The sequence below is a fragment of the Coregonus clupeaformis genome, chromosome 15 (genome assembly GCF_020615455.1).
Source record: "Coregonus clupeaformis isolate EN_2021a chromosome 15, ASM2061545v1, whole genome shotgun sequence".
In the NCBI taxonomy this organism is placed as follows: Eukaryota; Metazoa; Chordata; class Actinopteri; order Salmoniformes; family Salmonidae; genus Coregonus; species Coregonus clupeaformis.
The window spans coordinates 23,623,346-23,643,024 of NC_059206.1; the positions used below are offsets into that span (position 1 = coordinate 23,623,346).

The 19,679-nt window shown below is 42.5% G+C and overlaps 1 protein-coding gene across 7 annotated transcripts in view; it reads right to left on the reverse strand.

Moving 5' to 3' along the window:
* nrg1 (neuregulin 1) overlaps positions 1-19,679 on the reverse strand; it is a 162,465-nt gene that overhangs the window by 35,146 nt on the left and 107,640 nt on the right. The window contains exon 1 of one of the 7 annotated variants that reach the window (XM_041897449.2): positions 15,754-17,331. The exons of 5 other annotated variants lie outside the window; for them this stretch is intronic. In XM_041897449.2, coding sequence (XP_041753383.2) covers positions 15,754-16,444 — 691 coding nt within the window. In that variant the 5' untranslated portion in view covers positions 16,445-17,331. Of the gene's footprint in view, positions 1-15,753; positions 17,332-19,679 lie in introns of those variants that run through there. One more of the 7 variants, XM_041897448.2, reaches the window with a different exon arrangement.

Genomic DNA, 19,679 nt, shown 5'->3' on the forward strand with positions numbered 1-19,679 from the left:
AGGACCCGGCTATAGCGGCAGATTTCATCAACAAGAACGTGAAAGCGGCTGTTGTACCGCATGGTTTGTAACAAATGGTTGGCTAGCTGGTCTTCCTAGCAGGCTAGTTAGCAGGCCGAATGGGTGACTAACGAAGCCATCTCTGCTGGGTTCATCGACATATGAATGTCATTCTCTTCTTTATCTTTTTATTTCCAGCCCAGGTTTGCCGCCTCTAATGCCAATATCTGGGGGTCTGCATGGCTGTTTCAGTCTGATTATTTACCATCTGCGTCGAGGTTAAACCTCTCTTAATCGAGGATAGTTTTCCTTAGACTCTATTGGGGACCATTCTATTCATGTTTGGCTTACTCTAGTTAAATGGTCACTAATCTTAGGTAGCACAGAGTAAGAGTTATCATGCTTAGCTCTAAACTTTCTTCGTATTTAGGGTTTTGCTTGCATCTCATTTGGGGAGATGCTTCGGCAAGGGCGGGTGTGAGGGAAGGGTTTGTTCATGTATATAGTTTGTATATGTTTTTGTGCCTCTTCGTTTGTCTTTGTTTTTTTACATTTGCGCTTTTAGGTTCAACTAAGATCTTCAGTTTACATTGTACCTTGTCCTTTACACATCCTCTCTCTCTCTTAAGATATGACTCAGCCTAGTGTAGCCCATACTGCTGGAGGGAATGGCTTTAATTTTCTTACTTGGAACTGCAGGGGCATAAATAACCCAGTTAAACGTAGTAAGGTACTACACCATCTTCATCATTTGAAAGCTCACATCATCTTTCTCCAAGAAACTCATCTGAAGGTATCACAACACTCAAGTCTTAGGTGCAGATGGGTGGGTCAGGTGTTCCATTCCTCATTTCAGAGTAAGGCGAGAGGGGTGGCTATTTTACTTCACAGATCGGTACCTTTTACATGTTCTAAGGTGATCGCAGATCCCCATGGTAGATATATAATTGTCAGTGGTAGGCTGCTCAATACAAAGGTTCTTCTTGTTAATATCTATGCTCCTAATTGGGACAACGGTGATTTTTTCAAATCGGTTTTCTCTACACTCCCAGATATGTCCACCCATATGTTGATTTTAGGAGGTGACTTTAACTGTTGGTTAGACCCACAATTGGATCGATCCTCCACTAAACCTACCACCCTATCAACCTCAGCTAGAGTTGTTCGAACCTTTATGTCTGAATTCGCAGTCTCAGATCCTTGGAGAATGGTTAATCCAGCTGGGAAAGCATACTCTTTTTCTCATCGGTCCACCACACTTTTACGCGCATAGACTACTTCCTTGTTGATGACCGGCTCCTCCACTCCATAACTTCATGTTCATATAACCCAATTGTTGTATCTGACCACGCCCCTGTTACTATGGAAGTAGCTTTTCAAAATGTTGACAATCAGCGACCGCCTTGGCGACTAAAAACCCAACTGCTCAGTAATGAACACTTTGTCAACTTTGTTTTGAGTCAAATCGACTTTTTCATGATTACAAATAGAACCCCAAACATCTCTGCGTCTACTCTCTGGGAAACTTTGAAAGCTTATATCAGAGGTGAAATTATCTCCTACACCCGCACATGAGAACAAATTGAAAAGGAATAGGTTATCTATGCTAACACGCTGTATTGCCCAATTAGATGACATTTATGCCGTTTCACCATCCCCAGATATTTATAAGGAACGTTTAACTCTGCAAGCAGAATTTGACACACTATTAACAGACCAGGTTACTGAAATGCTTGTCAAGTCTAGGAGCACTTACTATGAACAAGGAGAGAAAGCCAGTAAATTATTAGCTCACAAGTTCGTCAACAATCATCATCATCTCAGATTACAAAAATTCGTACATCATCTGGGATATCATTAGATCCTGGGGGATCAATGAGGAGTTCAAGAGATTTTACCAGTCTCTATATACCTCTGAAAGTAAAGCGGATACACTGGAATTGGATAATTTCTTCCACTCACTATCTGTGCCTTCGGTCGGCGGGATTTGGTAAAAAAATTAGAGCAGCCGATCACTGTTGAAGAACTGTCTAACGCTGTCAAATCCCTTCAATCTGGGAGAAGCCCAGGGCCTGATGGCTACCCGACAGAGTTTTATAAAAAGTTTATCACCAAAATAGCCCCTATTCTAATTGGAAATGTACAATGATGCATTTGTAAATGGTGCTCTCCCACATACTCTCACTCAAGCAACCATTTGTGTTATTCTTAAAAAAAACAAAGACCCTCTTGACTGTGCATCATACCGTCCAATTAGCCTGCTAAATGTGGACTATAAAATTCTAGCCAAAATTCTGGCAGCGGCTAGAAACAGTCCTCCCATCAATTATCTCTCCGGATCAAACAGGATTTATAAAAAAATAGACACTCATTCTTCAATCTCCGAAGATTATTTAATATTATATACAATCCTTCTGTCAACAATATCTCTGAAGCCATTATATCCCTGGACGCGGAGAAAGCGTTTGATCGGGTGGAATGGAAATACCTTTTTACACTCTAAATAAATTTGGCTTTGGCTCCAAATTCATGACCTGGATAAAACTTCTGTACTCATCCCCCCAAGCCTCTGTCAGGACTAATAACACTCAATCAGATCGCTTCCCTCTGCAAAGATCGACACGTCAGGGTTGCCCTTTAAGTCCCTTACTGTTTGCCCTCGCCATAGAGCCACTTGCAATAGCACTTCGCTCCAACCCCTCATCAAAGGCATAGTCAGATACGGGCACGAACACAAACTGTCTTTATATGCAGATGATTTATTAATATACACATCCAATCTTTCTGTCTCTGTCCCTGCTGCCCTTGCCACTTTCGCATCCTTCGGTCACATATCAGGGTATAAACTAAATCTCAGTAAAAGTGAATTGATGCCACTTAACATGGCTGCAAAAAAATCCCCTTTACATAACTTGCCATTTAAAATAGCACACAGCAGTTTTATTTATCTCGGGGTACATGTCACAATTAGGTTTGAAAACCTTTTTCAAGCCAACTTTGCTCCTCTCTTAACCCGTACTAAGGGACGATTTGGAACGGTGGTCTTTGCTACACCTCTCCTTAGTTGCTAGAATTAACTCTATTAAAATGAATACTCTCCCTAAATTCTTATACCTCTATCAGTGCCTTCCAATATTTCTACCCAATACATTTTTCAAAAAGATCGACGGCCTAATTCTACCCTTTATATGGGACAAAAAGCCTCCTAGGATGCGAAAACAGCTCTTGCAGAGGCCCAAACCAGACGGCGGTCTAGCTCTACCAGATTTCAGATTCTATTATTGGGCCGCTAACCTTAGGATCATTCAGTACTGGTTGCAGAGCAGAGTAATATTCCCACCCCCAACTTGGCTGGAGATGGAGGCTGCCTCGTCTACACCGGCATCACTGTCTTCCTCGCTCACTCCTCTATTACAGGCCCTTACTCCTCCTTCACCAACAATACATGTGTCAAAACAACATTGAAGATCTGGAATCAATTTAGGCGCCACTTTGGGTTTCAAACAACCTCTTCCTTGGCTCCGGTAGCCTCAAACCCAGCTTTTCCCCCATCTATGATTGATGGTGCTTTCTCAACATGGTCTAATCTCGGTATTAAAAGATTCAGAGATCTGTATACTAACAATACATTTAGTACGTTTCAACAACTATCAGCTAAATTTGGTCTCCCCAGACATCATTTTTTAGATTCTTACAAGTCCGGAGTTACATCCGCAGCATAGATCCAGGATTCCCCAACCTTTCTAGTGGAACACAGTTCGACACATTTCTCACCCCCTCTTCCTAATCAGAAAGGCACAATGTCAATAATCTATAGTCAAATTTGCTCACTACAAGCCATCTCATTAAACAATATCAAATCCTCTTGGGAGGAGGAACTGGGTGAGGAAATATCTGATGAACTATGGGAAGAGGCACTCAAAAGGGTACATAGCTCTTCTATTTGCGCTCGACACGGCCTCATCCAATGCAAACTCATTCATAGGGCCCACTGGACCAAAGCAAGACTATCAAAAATTTACAAGGATGTGAACCCTAATTGTGTTCGATGTAACCAGTCCCCTGCTAATCATGTGCACATGTTTTGGTGCTGCCCATCTCTGGTTGGTTTCTGGAAAGACATCTTTAACACACTCTCAGAATTAAGCGGCACACAGATCGAGCCAGACCCTCTCATTGCATTATTTGGAGTTTCCTTACCCACAATACAATTGACCAAAATGAATAAGGATGTAATTGCCTTTGTCACGTTGTTAGCGAGACGATTAATTTTACTTAGATGGAAATCCTCTGCAGCCCCTTCTCATGCTCTTTGGATTAAATCTATTTTTGAATTGCATAAAGTTGGAGAAAATAAAACAGACACTCAATGGGTCTGTAGACAAATTTTCATGCAAAGTGGGCTCCCTTCTTTTCTTATGTCAAAAGAATACATTTCCCTGCAGTTCCAGAGTGATGTATATTTATATATTGGTGATGTAAGAAGCCTGGTATGTGCATATACGACATCTCGGATGTTAAGGGACGGTAATAACTGTGCTAGCTGACCTATAACAACTGGATCAAAACAGATATTCTTCCTTTTTTTTTTTTTTTTTTTTTTTTTGTGTTTTATCTTATTTATGTACTTAATGTCTATTTTTTCTTTCATGTCTGTCTCTCCATGTTTTGCTGTATCGTTGTCTTCAAATTGTTGTTCCATATTCATACCAAATAACTTTCAAGTGCAATTATTTACTAAATGCTGGTACTGAAAATTCAATAAACAAAGTATATAAAAAAAAAAAATCAAGTGAGTGATGCACAAGGGGGAAACTGGTGGAAGAAAACATGACTAATAATATATCTCTGTACCTATTGATTGAGGACTGCTGGGCGTGCAGCAATAACATTAGGAAGGGTATCTGTTCACAAATCTTCCACTTAAAGATGCACTATGCAGAAATCGCTCTACCATTACCTGGTTGTTAAAATTCTAATAGTTAGTCTAATTTCAGTTTATATGACAAAACAAGCAAGTATAGTGTAGAGAATCACTGTACCATCTAAAACATTTACATTTACGTCATTTAGCAGACGCTCTTATCCAGAGCGACTTACAAATTGGAACCACTGTGAAATATATTTTCCATAACCCAAAATATTGTATTTTCAGCTGTTGTACAAAACCGAAAGTAAAAGACGCAAAACCAAAACTTAAGAATTGGAAGCATAGATATAGCTCACATAGAACAGATCTACCGCTTCTTAGACTTGCTTTCAATGAGAATTACAGATCTATAACATACATTTCTATGTGAATTTGGTCGGGTCACCCAAAAAGTGAAATATTTCAACTTTAAAACCTGAAACACCTGAGGGTACATCTTCCTTATTGTCACAAAACTGAAAAGGAACATTTATCATAATTCTCCTTGAAAATTCAAAGCCATATCCATACTTTAATTTCTTGTGGTCAAGTCAAAGGTTACTCTTGTTGGCTTTTTACATCTTCCTTGCACATTCATAACAGCAACGGAATGAACATTTGGATAAAAATTTTAAACAAAGCCTTACTAATTTATTGAAAAACAGCAAAGTTCACTATGGGGGATGATGGAGTGCTTTTATCAATAAGTGCTCTTGTTACTTCCTCATGTAGAATAATGCCATTCAGACCTTGGAGAATTCAGATTGCCTCGGTTTCTAAGTAGACATTATACTTTACATTTGGTAGTATACCAAAAATAACAAGATTATCATTTCAAAGGCATGCAATTGCAACATAAATGCACAAAATGCCCTCTCCCGCTTTAATGTATAAACAAGGAATGTAAGAAATGACTAGGGATGCACAAATAATTGTTCTGTGTCAACCCCACAAGGAAACCAAGCCAGGAGCTGTTCATAGCTGAGTGGCTGAGTCTAATGTCATCATGTCAATGGGCTACTGTGGACAGCCAGGGAGATTCAATAAACGGACCCATGACCATGGACAAATGCTAATGCCAAACCGCTAATCATGGCTCAACATCAGATGGAGCTTTACGCTGGACAATAAACCTGAGTGACCGTTATCGTTACTACACCAGGACTCTGCCATCATTTAGCCCCAACTCCACACATCTACCACGCATAAGGAGAGTGTTCGGAACAGTGGAACGCCGCTGACATGTGAGAGAGGTCATTTTTTTCTCGACGTCGTGGTGAACCACGGTAGGCAAGGACAAAGCTTCACGGTGATCATGTGTCAGGAAGGACAACAAAGCAAAGCAAAGACAAGCGAGTGTAATCCCTGATGGTCAAATGTAACTTCTGAAGTACTTCTACCTCCATGAGAGGCCATAGAAGATCACTGTAGAGGTTTGAAACAAGGCATCATTCACCAAAAGCTCATTAAGCTTTACAGACACCGCCTTTGTCCATGACGCATGAAAAGGGTTTTTCTCGACTGACGTCAAACCTGTGTCATCCCTGACCCTGACTTCACAATGTTTATGGTTGGTTACCTGGGCATTGTTTATTCACATTGCCCTCACTGGGGCTGTTCATCTATTCCAAAACACTAAGTGTACAACCTTTGTACAACCTCTCACATACTGTATAGGCTTGGGCGATATACCGTATACTTCAACATTTCCACTGCTTATTGCTATAGCGTTAAGTATAACTATAATAAATCTAATTATATCCATCTCAGGGCTCCAGCTATGCTAATATGCTAGCTAATTGGCTAGATGTCAAGATCAAGCTTCTTGGTTACATCAGAGACATGGCTTGTGTATGTGTGCCGTTCAGAGGATGAATGGGCAAGACAAAACATTTAAGTGCCTTTGAACGGGGTATGGTAGTAGGTGCCAGGTGCACCGGTTTGTGTCAAGAACTGCAACGCTGCTGGGTTTTTAACGCTCAACAGTTTCCCGTGTGTATCAAGAATGGTCCACCACCCAAAGGACATCCAGCCAACTTGACACAACTGTGGGAAGCATTGGAGTCAACATGGGCCAGCATCCCTGTGGAACGCTTTCAACACCTTACAGAGTCCATGGCCCAACGAACTGAGGCTGTTCTGAGGGCAAAAGAGGGGGATGCAACTCAATATTAAGGTGTTCCTAATGTTTTGTACACTCAGTGTATGCGTAAACTAATAAGAATCTATTTCCAATTAGCACCTTGGTTTAATGAATCCTTTTATGTTTTATGATTAGCCCTCTTGAATCTGTGTCGTCTGCCAAACGGAAGAGCACCCGTCATTGTTTTATTATTGATTAGCCTAATAATAGATTGCGTGTGCATCATGTCTGCATCCAACAATGCAATGAATCAAAATTAAAAGCTGTGACTCGCTCTCATCCGTCTCTAAACATCGAATCCATAGAGTCTTAGCTGAGCTCGGATATTCACATGAATTGACAGAAACTGATTAAACATGTGGCAAATCAGATTTGTCAGGCAAAAAGTAATTGTAAAGTAATTGGCATGAAATTATACGAGTGCCTGCATCATTCAACTGAGTGACACTTCATTTGATGCTTAAAACTCCGGTCCATACGCCTCATCGTGTCTTCAAGGATTTCCTTGAGGCATTGTTGTGTTCTCTGGAAACTTCCGACTCATTAATGTGTTACATAATGCATCCGCACTTCAAAATAAGAAGGTTAAGGAGTTTTGAACAGATATAAAAAGAAAAAATGCACGACTGTCAACAAGAGAACAACAAGCCCGTGCTCCAGAGGAGTCTTCAGACGGTCAACAATGGCACCGGGGAGACTTTTAATATCCGTGTCTTCTCCACAGGTGTTGTGGGCACTGATGCGACTCGTATGGGGAATTAGCGCAAAGCTCATCAACAAGGTGGGAAAGAGCCCAACAGAGCACAGTAGGAGTGGGAAGACTAGGTATTAACCTTGACGGTTTGTCCTTCTCTGTCTGCGCAGCTCTCCTGCCGCCACAAATAAGAGGACACGCTAACCGTTATGGTGAGCAGGGGGCTATTACACAGAAAGGGCCTGTCGTAGAACTCCACTCACCGATGTGTAACGTCACGTCTCGACAGGTTCCACCAAACATAGCTAATGATAGTTTTCCATTTTACGCCTTGAATCTGTGTGCGAGTCTTTCAGACAAACAGACTGAGTGATTCATCCACTCAGCTTCTCTGACAAGGGTATAGATGAGAGAGAGACTGATGGAGCTTAGCTCCGTAATAAACTACCCTAGTGGTTTCACCGTCTCACTATAATCACCGATAATGTTACTCACAGTATTTATTGGCATTTTAATGTCTTATTCTTTATGGTGGCGCTGCAACAGAAGCAAACTCATCGATATTTTGGCATCTTTTTGTCAGAGTGCATTTCATACAGGCCCCCGGTGAGACATATTGATACAGTATATAATAATATATAATATGCCATTTAGCAGACACTTTTATCCAAAGCGACTTACAGTCATGTGCGCATACATTTTTACGTATGGGTGGTCCCGGGGATCGAACCCACTAGAAATAGTCTAATCCCTAGCTGGGCGTTTTATGATTACCTAAACACTTCAGTAGTGTGTGGAGTAACAGCACTGCAGTCATGTGAAAACTGTATCAACGTACAGGGATGTGCAAGAAGACTATGGTGGGAAGGGACATGTTCACTTTGGCATAAGAGGCAGTAATGAAACTGACATGATACATTGGGCTGTTGGCCAGAGTCCAATAAGACAAAATGGCCTGAGAATGAAACGGAGAAAAACAACGTGAGGCCATCGGTCTTAGTGACAGGGCCACACCCAGTGGAGCCACTACGGTCAGATCCCAGAGGACAGTCCGGCACGGGGAGGGATCCAAACCAGATTGCTTACGGTTGCATTCCACACCTGAGCTATTAGTCTCATAGTGGCAACACTGAAGGTGGAAATACAAGTACCAAGTATATGACAAAGGTACAGTGGTGGAGGTTTTCCATGGTCTTTTTTTGCTGACATCACAGTGAGCTGATAGATCCTATTTCTTATGGTCAAGGATTTGGTGATAAACGCATCAGGACCATGTTCCACTCTGTGCCAATCGAAAGTCCTTCAGAAGCTATGACATTGAGTACATTGGAAGACCATTGACTGTGGATGCCCATCCAAGTCCTTGTCTTACCATTGGTTCATGTAATGCTAGATAGCCAGTCCTTATGATTTAGGACCTGAAATGTGTTCCCATTTAAATAGCTTGAACAGAGGGGAGAAAAGGCCTTGGCGAAAGCCCAGAATCTAATATTTACAGTTGAATGACAGGTGAAACCTAAAAATATCCAGTTGGTGAGAACTTTTAACAGATCTGTCCTAAATACAATACCTCTTCCTGCCAGACACAGTGGGTTCTAAACCCTCTTCTAGCTCTTCTATGTTCTTCCTGCCAGACACAGTGGGTTCTAAACCCTCTTCTAGCTCTTCTATGTTCTTCCTGCCAGACACAGTGGGTTCTAAACCCTCTTCTAGCTCTTCTATGTTCTTCCTGCCAGACACAGTGGGTTCTAAACCCTCTTCTAGCTCTTCTATGTTCTTCCTGCCAGACACAGTGGGTTCTAAACCCTCTTCTAGCTCTTCTATGTATTATTTATTTAGGGCAGACACCGTATGAGATTTTCACAATACCTCAGAGCAAGATCCAGACAGTCCTTTCTATCTGTCAGCTAAAAAGGCACTCAGGATTGAGGATGGGGATTTCTGGGGTTACCTCAGGTTCAGCGCAGAGGCCAACCTGATGGCGCATCATTAGGTAATGGACCTTGTTTGATAAACAGCACAATGGATGCACTTTTGTCAGCAATTAAGTATTTTTCACAAAAAGGAACCAACGTTCTAAGTTCTAAATCCTCAAACTGAATTTAGACTTTTTCTGAAGTAGAATTCCGTAATTCCGAAGTGGGAGAAGCTTATTTTATTTGTAGCGACATCATCCAAACCTGAGGGTTCCTAAATGGCCAGACACAGGAGAGGTGAGGCATTTCAATGACGAGGACTTGGAAGACAGACTGTTTTAGTATTTGCTGAGTCACTTAATGGGGACAGAGGAACGCACACAGAGAGCCATTACAGTCATCCATTTTGAATGGAAAAACAGAATGGCGGCGGTACTTTCATCGATGGCAAAACTGCCAGCTGTCACTTCATTTTAGCCTAATTAAATTATAGGCTGTCGCCTCAGCTGGCCTTTCGCCATAATGATAATGAATTCATTAACCCCTTAACTCCTTGGCCCCATTCAAATGCTCCCTCTCTCTACCCGGTTGTATACTGGAGCATCAAACACAATGCTCAACACCCTCGTAAAAAGACAGAGGGCCGTATGTGTATGTTATGGATTGTTTATAAAAGATTACAAATAAAAATAAATAAAGAGAGGGCTATTAACAAATGGATCAAACTAAACTGAGTCAATGTAAACCAGTAGTCTTAATCTGCTTGTTGGCTATTATCACAAATTGCATAGTCATAAAGGGATCACTACATTTTCTCGGATTGCCAATTTGCATTGGTCAAAAGCACACTGCTGTCTGCACAGTGGCAGGATAATTTATTCACACTTAAGACATGGTAGAATATGTCACACCTCAGCTTGTAAAATCATGGAGGCTTCCGGCCGAAGGGACAGAGGGATTGTGTCAGTGGCTGCATGCATCTCTTTCTAATGCATTCCCATGGCATCCCACAAGACAATATACATCCTGGCCATGACATCTAATTAGGTCTGCAGATGGGGCTTGGTGGCGGTGAGAATGGCTGCTGCAAGACCGCACATACAAAGCAGGCCTTTATAGGACAGGGAGAAAGCTGCTGGCCCCTGAGGAGGGGGGGATGAGCCATCATCAGGCCACTGCAAGGCCTTGTAAAAGATGATCTACACCCAAACCTTGTCCGTGCATGCCATAAGAGCCAGTGGTCTTCCTTTTGCACGTCATTTAAAATTAGTCACCGCAGTGCAGGGCCACTGATTAGCATGTTAACAAACATCTCCGGCTCCCATTGTTGAGGAATAAATTAAGAGGCTCTCGTGGATATCCACCAATAGGTTGCGAGAGGATTTCCGCTAAATGAGTCAGTGTAATATTCTGGATGAGCGTCCTACTTAAATTATAAAGCGCTGAGGAGTGCGAAAATGACACAACTTTACATATTGTATTCATATAAGTTACTGAAAACAGAATAAATAAATAAATAAATAATCTTATATTTCTGGCATATGGTGTACTCCTTAACAGTTCAAGTCATTTGTGAACCCCTGCAGATAGTCAGCCTCAGAGTCAACTATAAAAAATAAAATTATGATAAAAGTTTCCTTTGGTTGATCATTCCAATTACGTTAATTATACACAATGCACTGTACCTCAACTGTGGATGATAGATCTTCAGATGAGTATCCAAGCTGAGATAAGAGGGACTTTAATTAGCTAAACATTGACGTCACCCCCATGTGAACCACCTAATGATGAGATCATAGTAAAGCAGACAGTGGAGAGCAACGTGGACGAAGGACAGCTGATGGCTGAAGGAAACAATTGATAGGACCAAATGGAACTTCTCTAAGAGATAGACAGAAATATAAGATCAGTTATTTATTCTGTTTACAGTAACTTATATGAATACAATATGTAAAGTTGTCTCATTTTCCCACTCCTCAGCCCTTTTATAATTGAAGTATGACGCTCATCCAGAATATTACAGTATAAGGTGTCAGAGACACAATAGGAACTGTGATGTTTACATTCTACAGTGGTGGGAAGAGCCCATTGATCTCTCAGACGGAGACATCTGGATTTCCAACAGAATGAAAGATGTTCACTGTTTATTCAGTATGAGCCGACTACTCACTCTAATTGCTATGTTGGGATATAATGATAATGGTGTGACGGCGGTAGGTAGCCTAGCGGTTAAGAGCGATAGGCCAGTAACTGAAAGGTTGCTGGTTTGAATCTCTGAGCCGACTAGGTGAAAGCCCTTGAGCAAGGCGCTTAACCCTAATTGCCCTGGATAAGAGCGTCTGCTAAATGACTAAAATGTAAAAGGTAGATCTGGAAAACTGTTGTCTTTGCAAGCTGCCAGTACCACTGGTAATCTGTAATACTAGAGAACAGAGAGATTATGTGATGGACGGTCCTGTGAGGTGGTAGCTTCATCACTTCCACTGGTTTATCATCATCCTAAATTTATAATAAGTTTTGCTATTGATATCCAATTTTAAGTCAAGGAGAAGGTCAAATCAAATCACTGCCTAGGTTAGGGAAGACTAACATTACCAATTTCAGCCAAACACCAATCATATCTTAAGGTCATAGTAGAGAACAGAAAGACTGATAGATCAGTGCCAGGGGGGGTTGGGGGGGGGAGGGAAAGAGAGAGTAAGAGAGGGAAAGAGAGGGAAAGAGGGAGTAAATATAAAACTCCACCCAGGTAAATTTTCCATGCAGTCAAAATAATTGTAACTTTGCAAAGCATAATATAAAAGCCTGTATTGTGGCTATTCAGCAACTCCGTAAAGTAATGAAGCGTATTGGTATATATATATATATATGGTATAGGCCAACTTATAAACTAGCTCAGTGGAAACAAACTAATACCCTGGTGCATTGTCAAAGATAGTTAGCTGAAGGAGGCCATTGAATTATGAAAAGTAATCCCATCTCACAGTGGTCATTTGAAATGCAACTACTTTTTATTAGACCCACTTCTTCCTTTCCACACTCCCTCTTCCAGTTCTTCCACTTCATGTCAATAACATTCGTTATATTACGTAATGTAATGTAACCATGCCTATTTAAGCAATAACGCCTGAAGAGGTGTGCTACAGTATATCGTCAATATACCACGGCTAAGGGTTGTTCTTAGGGACGACGCAACGCGGACCCCGAGGTGCCATATTGCTATTAGAAACTGCTTACCAACGTAATTAGAGCAGTAAAAATAAATGTTTTGTCATACTATGTTTTGTGGTATACGGTCTGATATACCACGGCTGTCAGCCAATCAGCATTCAGGGCTCGAACCACCTAGTTTATAATTAACATTAAATCTCAGTGGGATTTAATGAGAACAGTAGGCATCTAACACTGAATACTACAGGAGCCTGTTAAGCTCAGCATTCTGATCATGGAGGGGGACATTGTGGTATATCAGGTCTTTTCTATGAGCCACAATTCTATGAGCCACAATGATTCTTCATGTGGAAATGGGAACAGAAAATGCTTACTGCACATGTCCATATTTGGCTCTCTTGCAACGAGATGGCTTCCTATATCTACTGCCTTTGTTGAGTTCTGGCCTCTATGGGGAATCATTTTGTGCTGTGCTACTGTAAATACACTGTTTCCTGATGAGACTGTGTTGAGAAGATAGCTGAAGGGGTTATTTACCCAAGTAAAGGCTTTCTAAACAGAACAGGAAAGACCACGGTGTGTATGGGTGTTCTTTCAAAGCGAGGCCGAGACCCTTCTGTTCTGTGAATGCACTCCAAAGCACAGTTTTGCTGAGAAAGTAATATTTAATAGGAATAACTGTAAATTATACAGAACTCGAGTGAAGAAGTTACTTCAACTTAATACGGCAAGGGAATTGTGACAATAGGAGGAAGGCACAAAGAGTAGTTCCAAACATTTCAGTTCAGCCCAAACCAGAATGAAATGCAAAATGGATTGCTATTAAGAAATATCCATTGGGGACAGAAAGTGCATTTGAACATTTGATAAAGAGGAAGCACCGATTTGTATTTTTGTAACGGTATAGTCAAGCAGCGGAGCATGCCATGTACTTGAAACATTGAGTCATTGGTACTTTTTTTTTTCAGTGAAAGGTTTTGCAGAACAATTACAGGTGTGTTGTAGGTGGTCTCATCCACACATACAGTCATTTAGGAATGTCTGGCAGACATCTTGGATGCACCTCTACACAGATAGACAGGCATCCGTATTGGCATATTCGTTAGCTTCCTTCCCGTTTTCTAATTTTCTCAATGTGTCAAAGGCAACGACGAATCACTATCACTTTTCCCATGCTTCCTGGTAGGACAGCTGACCTGCTTTCTTGGTATTGATTAGGTCTGAGATTACCAAAGCAGGCGATCACATTTCCAATTTAAAGCCCGAACAATTGATCATGCAGCTTAAAAAGGGGTGAGCATCTTGCCTCAGAGCAACCCTTGATTTTCCTAATGCGCGCATACAAACAGACACGCTACATTTGTCTATCAATTTATAAAATGTGCCTCTGCTGTGGTGGAACAAGCCAATAAGTTATGTACTGTCATCAAGGCATAAATAGAAGGAAAAAAAAACGTTACGTGCATATTTCTCAAGTTAGGATTTGGCCAACTGTGTATGGTGACCATTACTTGTCCTAGATCTCAAGGCACATCAGTGAGCAATTATCAAGTGTGAATGAATTACTCTGAGACTAATTTGCATGAGGAAATGCATCAAGGGTAGGAAGCCACAAAGAACCACAACTTCAACATCTCCTCCAATTCACTCAGACCCACAGCCACACCACCGAAGGTTAAATATGACCATCAACAACCTGACTGAAATGAGGACAGCTGAGGACAACCTCAATGACATCTCGCGGTGAACAGGGAATAAAGCTGCAAAAGGACAAAAGTGGCAGTAGATTCTGGCAGCTTTCCAGCAGTTATAACTCGACGGCTCGCAAAGTCATGGTAGAGAGCCGTTTAGTAATTAGATAGCATTACTGGGATTGTCTTTCTCTGTAGCTCAGAGATGGAGGGGGAATCAATTAGCCTCCAGCAGGCTCTGACCTTGAAATGGAGCTTCGGCCTGGCAGGAGGAAGTCCCACTGCACCGCAGCATTTAGTTTTAGGAAGTCGTGCATCATCAGCTATTGATTTTTCATATTTTCTGGAAATTACTGGAAATCCTGCGCGGCTAGCACTGGGGGTCCTTTGGCTGCTCACTTCCTGGGCGACATGTGCTAATTTCAAAATATGCAGATGAGAACTTATGCATTCTGTTTTGGTGACATGCTGAGGGAAATGTATATAAGAAACAGCATGGTATCAACACGGTCATGATTTACTACGTCGGATGTGGTGCATGGGACAGCTATGGTAAGGGAAATGTTTATGCAATAGCAGCTACTGGTTTCTCTTATGAGTACTAACTGCCTGCGGTGGTTTTTGAAAGGGAGTTTCTGTTTCCTGCACACACACAGGTATTGGTAATTCTCCGGAAGCTTAGTCACAGCGACTAGCGCTAAGCTTCACAGCATGTCCTGCTTTCAGACAGAGGGCTCAGCAACAGCCACTGTTATTCTCAGCATAGAGTTGCATAGTAGGAAAAACATCAACTTTTAAATGCTTTAAAAACCTTTTTGGGTTGCATATTGCAGTAGGAGGACTGTACACAAACAATTTCACTGAATAGCATCACATGGATATCTCCTTTCTGCCCGCCGGTACCCTATATGCTGTTTGATTTCAACACCAACTGACAGTTGACGTCCTCCATCGGACTACATTGTGTGTCTCCCTTATTATAAAAGACACATGCTTACTGTGGTTAATATGTGAGTTTTTGTCTTAATCCGACACCGACCACTTCAGAATCCTTTCTAGATTAAACGTCAAAGGCTAACGTAACTGTCAAATTCTTCTGATCTTACATGTGTCAGTGACACAGTTCAATACAACGCAGACCAAACAGAACGTATTTACTCAAGACGAGAGTCAACTGAAACTGTGAGCAAACTAAAATATATAGGCAATACAAAGTGTGGCGTACTTACAGAACTTGGGGACAATAATGTCATTAGATTCCACAGTAGTTTGGGAGTAGGCGGTTGGCGTTCCCTTGCTCACTGGTTTTGGGGTGGTAGGGGGCCCAGGCTGTGTGGGCAGGCCCGTGCGGTACCTCAATGCAGAGGTAGGGGTGTATTGAGTTACTCTGGGTCCTCCGGTGGGTTTTCCCTCTACTATGACCTCAGGTTGTCCTGTGGTGGTGGTCGTCGTCGGTGTGGGGACAGGGGAGGAGGGATGGGGAAATGACACTGGCAGATCCCTTGTGGGGTCAACATAGATGGGGTCTTGTCCTCTGCGATCTGGGCCCAGGTGGGTGGGCGGCTCGTACTCAAAGATTTTGTCCACAAAGACCCACTTGAGGCCGGCGGTGCAAAGGGCCAGACTGAGCAGGCAGGCCAGGATGGGGAGGATGCAGATCTTCTCTGAGCGCAAGCAAACACGCACCTGTTCCAACTCTACGCACACACAGCAGGTCCCTGCCAAGCCCAAGAATCCTAGGGGCCTTGCTCGGCCTCCGTCGCCTCCCTCGGCACCCTCCTCCCCGCCCTCTCCACCTGCTGCAGACTCAGCCTCCTCTGGGGCTCGTCCTGGATCGGCGCAGGAGAGGGTGGGGGATGCTGATCTGGGAAGGGCGACCAGTCCGGCGGAGGAGTCCACCGCCTCTACTCCCTCAGTCATCCTCCCTCTCTCTCTCTCTGAATGAAGGATCTCTGGACGCCTGTACTCTCAACTCAAAGAGCACGGCAGCTGGCTGGTATCGTAAAGTGTATTGTCCATTATCAGATCACAGTGGTGGGGGTTGGGTGGGAGATGGAGAAGGAGGATGCTTTATCACGGCAGTGTGGGGTAACCTTGTTAACGTCTGGGAAGTAAACCGACAAGACTTCCGTGCCGGGGAGAAATAGTTTTTCTTCGCAGGTTCGCTCTCACGGCATTCTCACGGGAAACGTGTACACACGAAAACAAGTCCAGAAATAGAACCATCAAATTCTGAGCTACAACAAAAGTAGAAGACAGAAGAGGTTTCTTCCCTTAGATCTCTGGCATGGTTCAGTCGAGTTCAGTACAGTTCCCTGGGTAGGGCCAGTAGTGTGCTCACTCACCTGAGGTTTGGAAGAGTGGAGCCGGCTGCTGTGGAAACGCTATGGGCAGGATGCGGCTACAGAGGATGGGACACAGCAGACAGGCACTGCAGTGGCAGGAGCGACATGCTGTCTGTCTGTCTGTCTGTCAGTCGGTCGGTCTGTCTGTCTGCTCAAGCAGCAGCCTAGAGGGGCTGAATCATCAGGGAGCAGCAGGTGCCCTTCCTCTCAGCAGCGCCGGAGAAACAGATCATTAGTGGAGAGAGAAACACGCTCGTACAACGCGGAAGGACACTCCTCTTTTCTTCCCTCCCCTTCAGCCTCTCTCTCTCTCTCTCTCTCTCTCTTACTATTTCTCTCTCTCTCTCTACACGCTCTCTCCCACTCTGTGAGGTATCGTCCACGCACTCTTCCTAGGCTGCTCCCAGCTAAGCAAGTATGTACTTGATCCAATTAGGGGGAATAGCAACGAATCACAGGCAAACAGACGGCTCTGGCCTCTCTCTCTCTCCCTCTCTCTCTCTTCCTCCCTCCCTCTACCGCTCTCTCTTTCCCTGGACCATTGATTATGCTAATACAAAAGGGTGTGATTTTTTTTGTCAAGGGGTGGTAGCCAGTGAAACAGACATTTGATCCGTCCCAAGGGAATTTACCTATTGTTTTACGGCTCCTCTCAGATACCTTCCTTCATTGGAGTGAATGAAAGGAAAAAATTACTGAAGTAATATTTCAATCATTGTCAAAGAAAATGATACCAATCGCCTGATTTAACAAACATTTGGTTTATTTCTCAATAAATCACATTTACTGCTACGACGCTTTGTAGCGCTGACTCGGGGATAAAGGACAACGTTAAGGCTGTCCGGAGGCACCATCGAGGAACCGATTCCTTGAGGTGTATCAAGAGTGTGAGAAAATCTGAATTTTATTTAAACATACATAGTCACGCCCATCATAATCCAAATTAGCGTGTAATGAATATACTTTTATTAGATGTTGCCAAAAGCAGTACCAGTGGGCTTTAATTAAAAGTCTTAAGTATATATAATAATAATTAAAATCAGAGTTAAGAGACTAAGACAGAAGAAAGACACATTCCATTAAAATAACCCAGTAGGGAGTCATGGGGCCATCACCATCTAGTTACACTCATTATCAATACAATTTTGTCATAGCTGAACGTGGTTAATTGTTTAGACTAGAGGCCAATTTCACAGCTGGCATGCTGATCTTTTATCTAAATTCAATATAACACATCTTAATGTTTTCAGCTTTGAGGCGTGTCTGTGCAGGGAAAAAAAGGTTAGACGGTTGTAAGATAGATGTAAATCTGGAGTCTTAAATCCAAACTCATTAATTAGCGCTAAAAGAGCCTCTTCCCACAGGGACTACACTTGCGGTACCTTCAGATGGATAAAACTCATTAGACATGTGACAGCTATCCAGGAAGTTAGACCACTCATTACCATAAGACTATTCTTTAGTGAACTACTTTACTTCATACATGTATTACCACACCAAGTTATTCATAGGCCATCTCTTCATATGATTTACTTTGAGTTATACACACACACACACACACACACACACACACACCTTACTTTAAGTTAAGAAACAGTTTGGGACAGGCTGAATAGTAAATTGCGAGCACAATATCTGGCTAATCCATGGGACACAGAACCAGAGCAACAGATCAGCTTTTCACCATTCAGAAGCACAGCTCAGAAAGGCACAACACATTCTCTATTTACTACCACTATGGCCCTCGAATCACGTCTGCCACAATGCAAGAGGAGCCGGGATTACTGGTCACAAAATCCACACTTTGCATGGCTGGCTTTAAACACAATCTCCCAACGGTCCTGAGCAGAGACAGATAGATGGGGCAAAATCCCCCAGTGAGCTGTTAAGCTCCCCCCCCCCCCACCACCCTAGGTGCTAACAGGCTGGGAGGACAATCCAAAGACTAACTGTCTGAGAGAGCGAACGAAAGAGGGGGAAGTTTAACCAGGAGGAGGACCACGGTCAGGTCAATGACACACTTCCAATTGACACACAAATGACCCTCTTCAATCTTCAAGAGGAATTAATACCACTAATGTTATTTATTGGCCAGTACAGTGGCTTCCTGACAAATGCATATTCTCATCCTGTGATTCTATACAGTACATTTACACTATTTAAAAAGAGATATTTGATAATATATGCCATTTAGCAGATGCTTTTATCCAAAGCGACTTAGTCATGCTTGCATACATTTTACGTATCGGTGGTCCCGGGAATCGAACCCACTATCCTGCCGTTGTAAGCACCATGCTCTGCCAACTGAGCTACAGAGGACCACACATTTGCTCATTAGAGGTATCTTTTATTCGATAGCACCTCATGCCTAGAACCAAACACATGGCCATAGAGGCACAGTGATTAGAATTTTGCATGGTGAGTCACTGAGAGGATAGAACAGGGAAATATTTTGCATTGAGACAGCTCTGCAAACCAACTGATGTCTATGGAATCATATCACAGGTGCCGTTATGAAATAAACTCAATTTGGAGGGGCTAATTTATAATCTAATACCACAAAAATTGTCAAGGGTCTCAATTGCGTTCAAGATGATACAGAGTATACGACAGAGGGAAGGGGGAAACTCATGTGGGACGAAAGACGCCAGAGGAGAGAATTTCAAATGTGACATCAAGTACCATTTCAAGGGTAGCAGTGAACTGTAGTCATACACATTTTGAGACAAATTCTGGGTAAATTACTTTCACACAGTGAATCATCAGTTAGTTCTGTTTCATTATAACAGACAGGTCAAATTAATTCAATG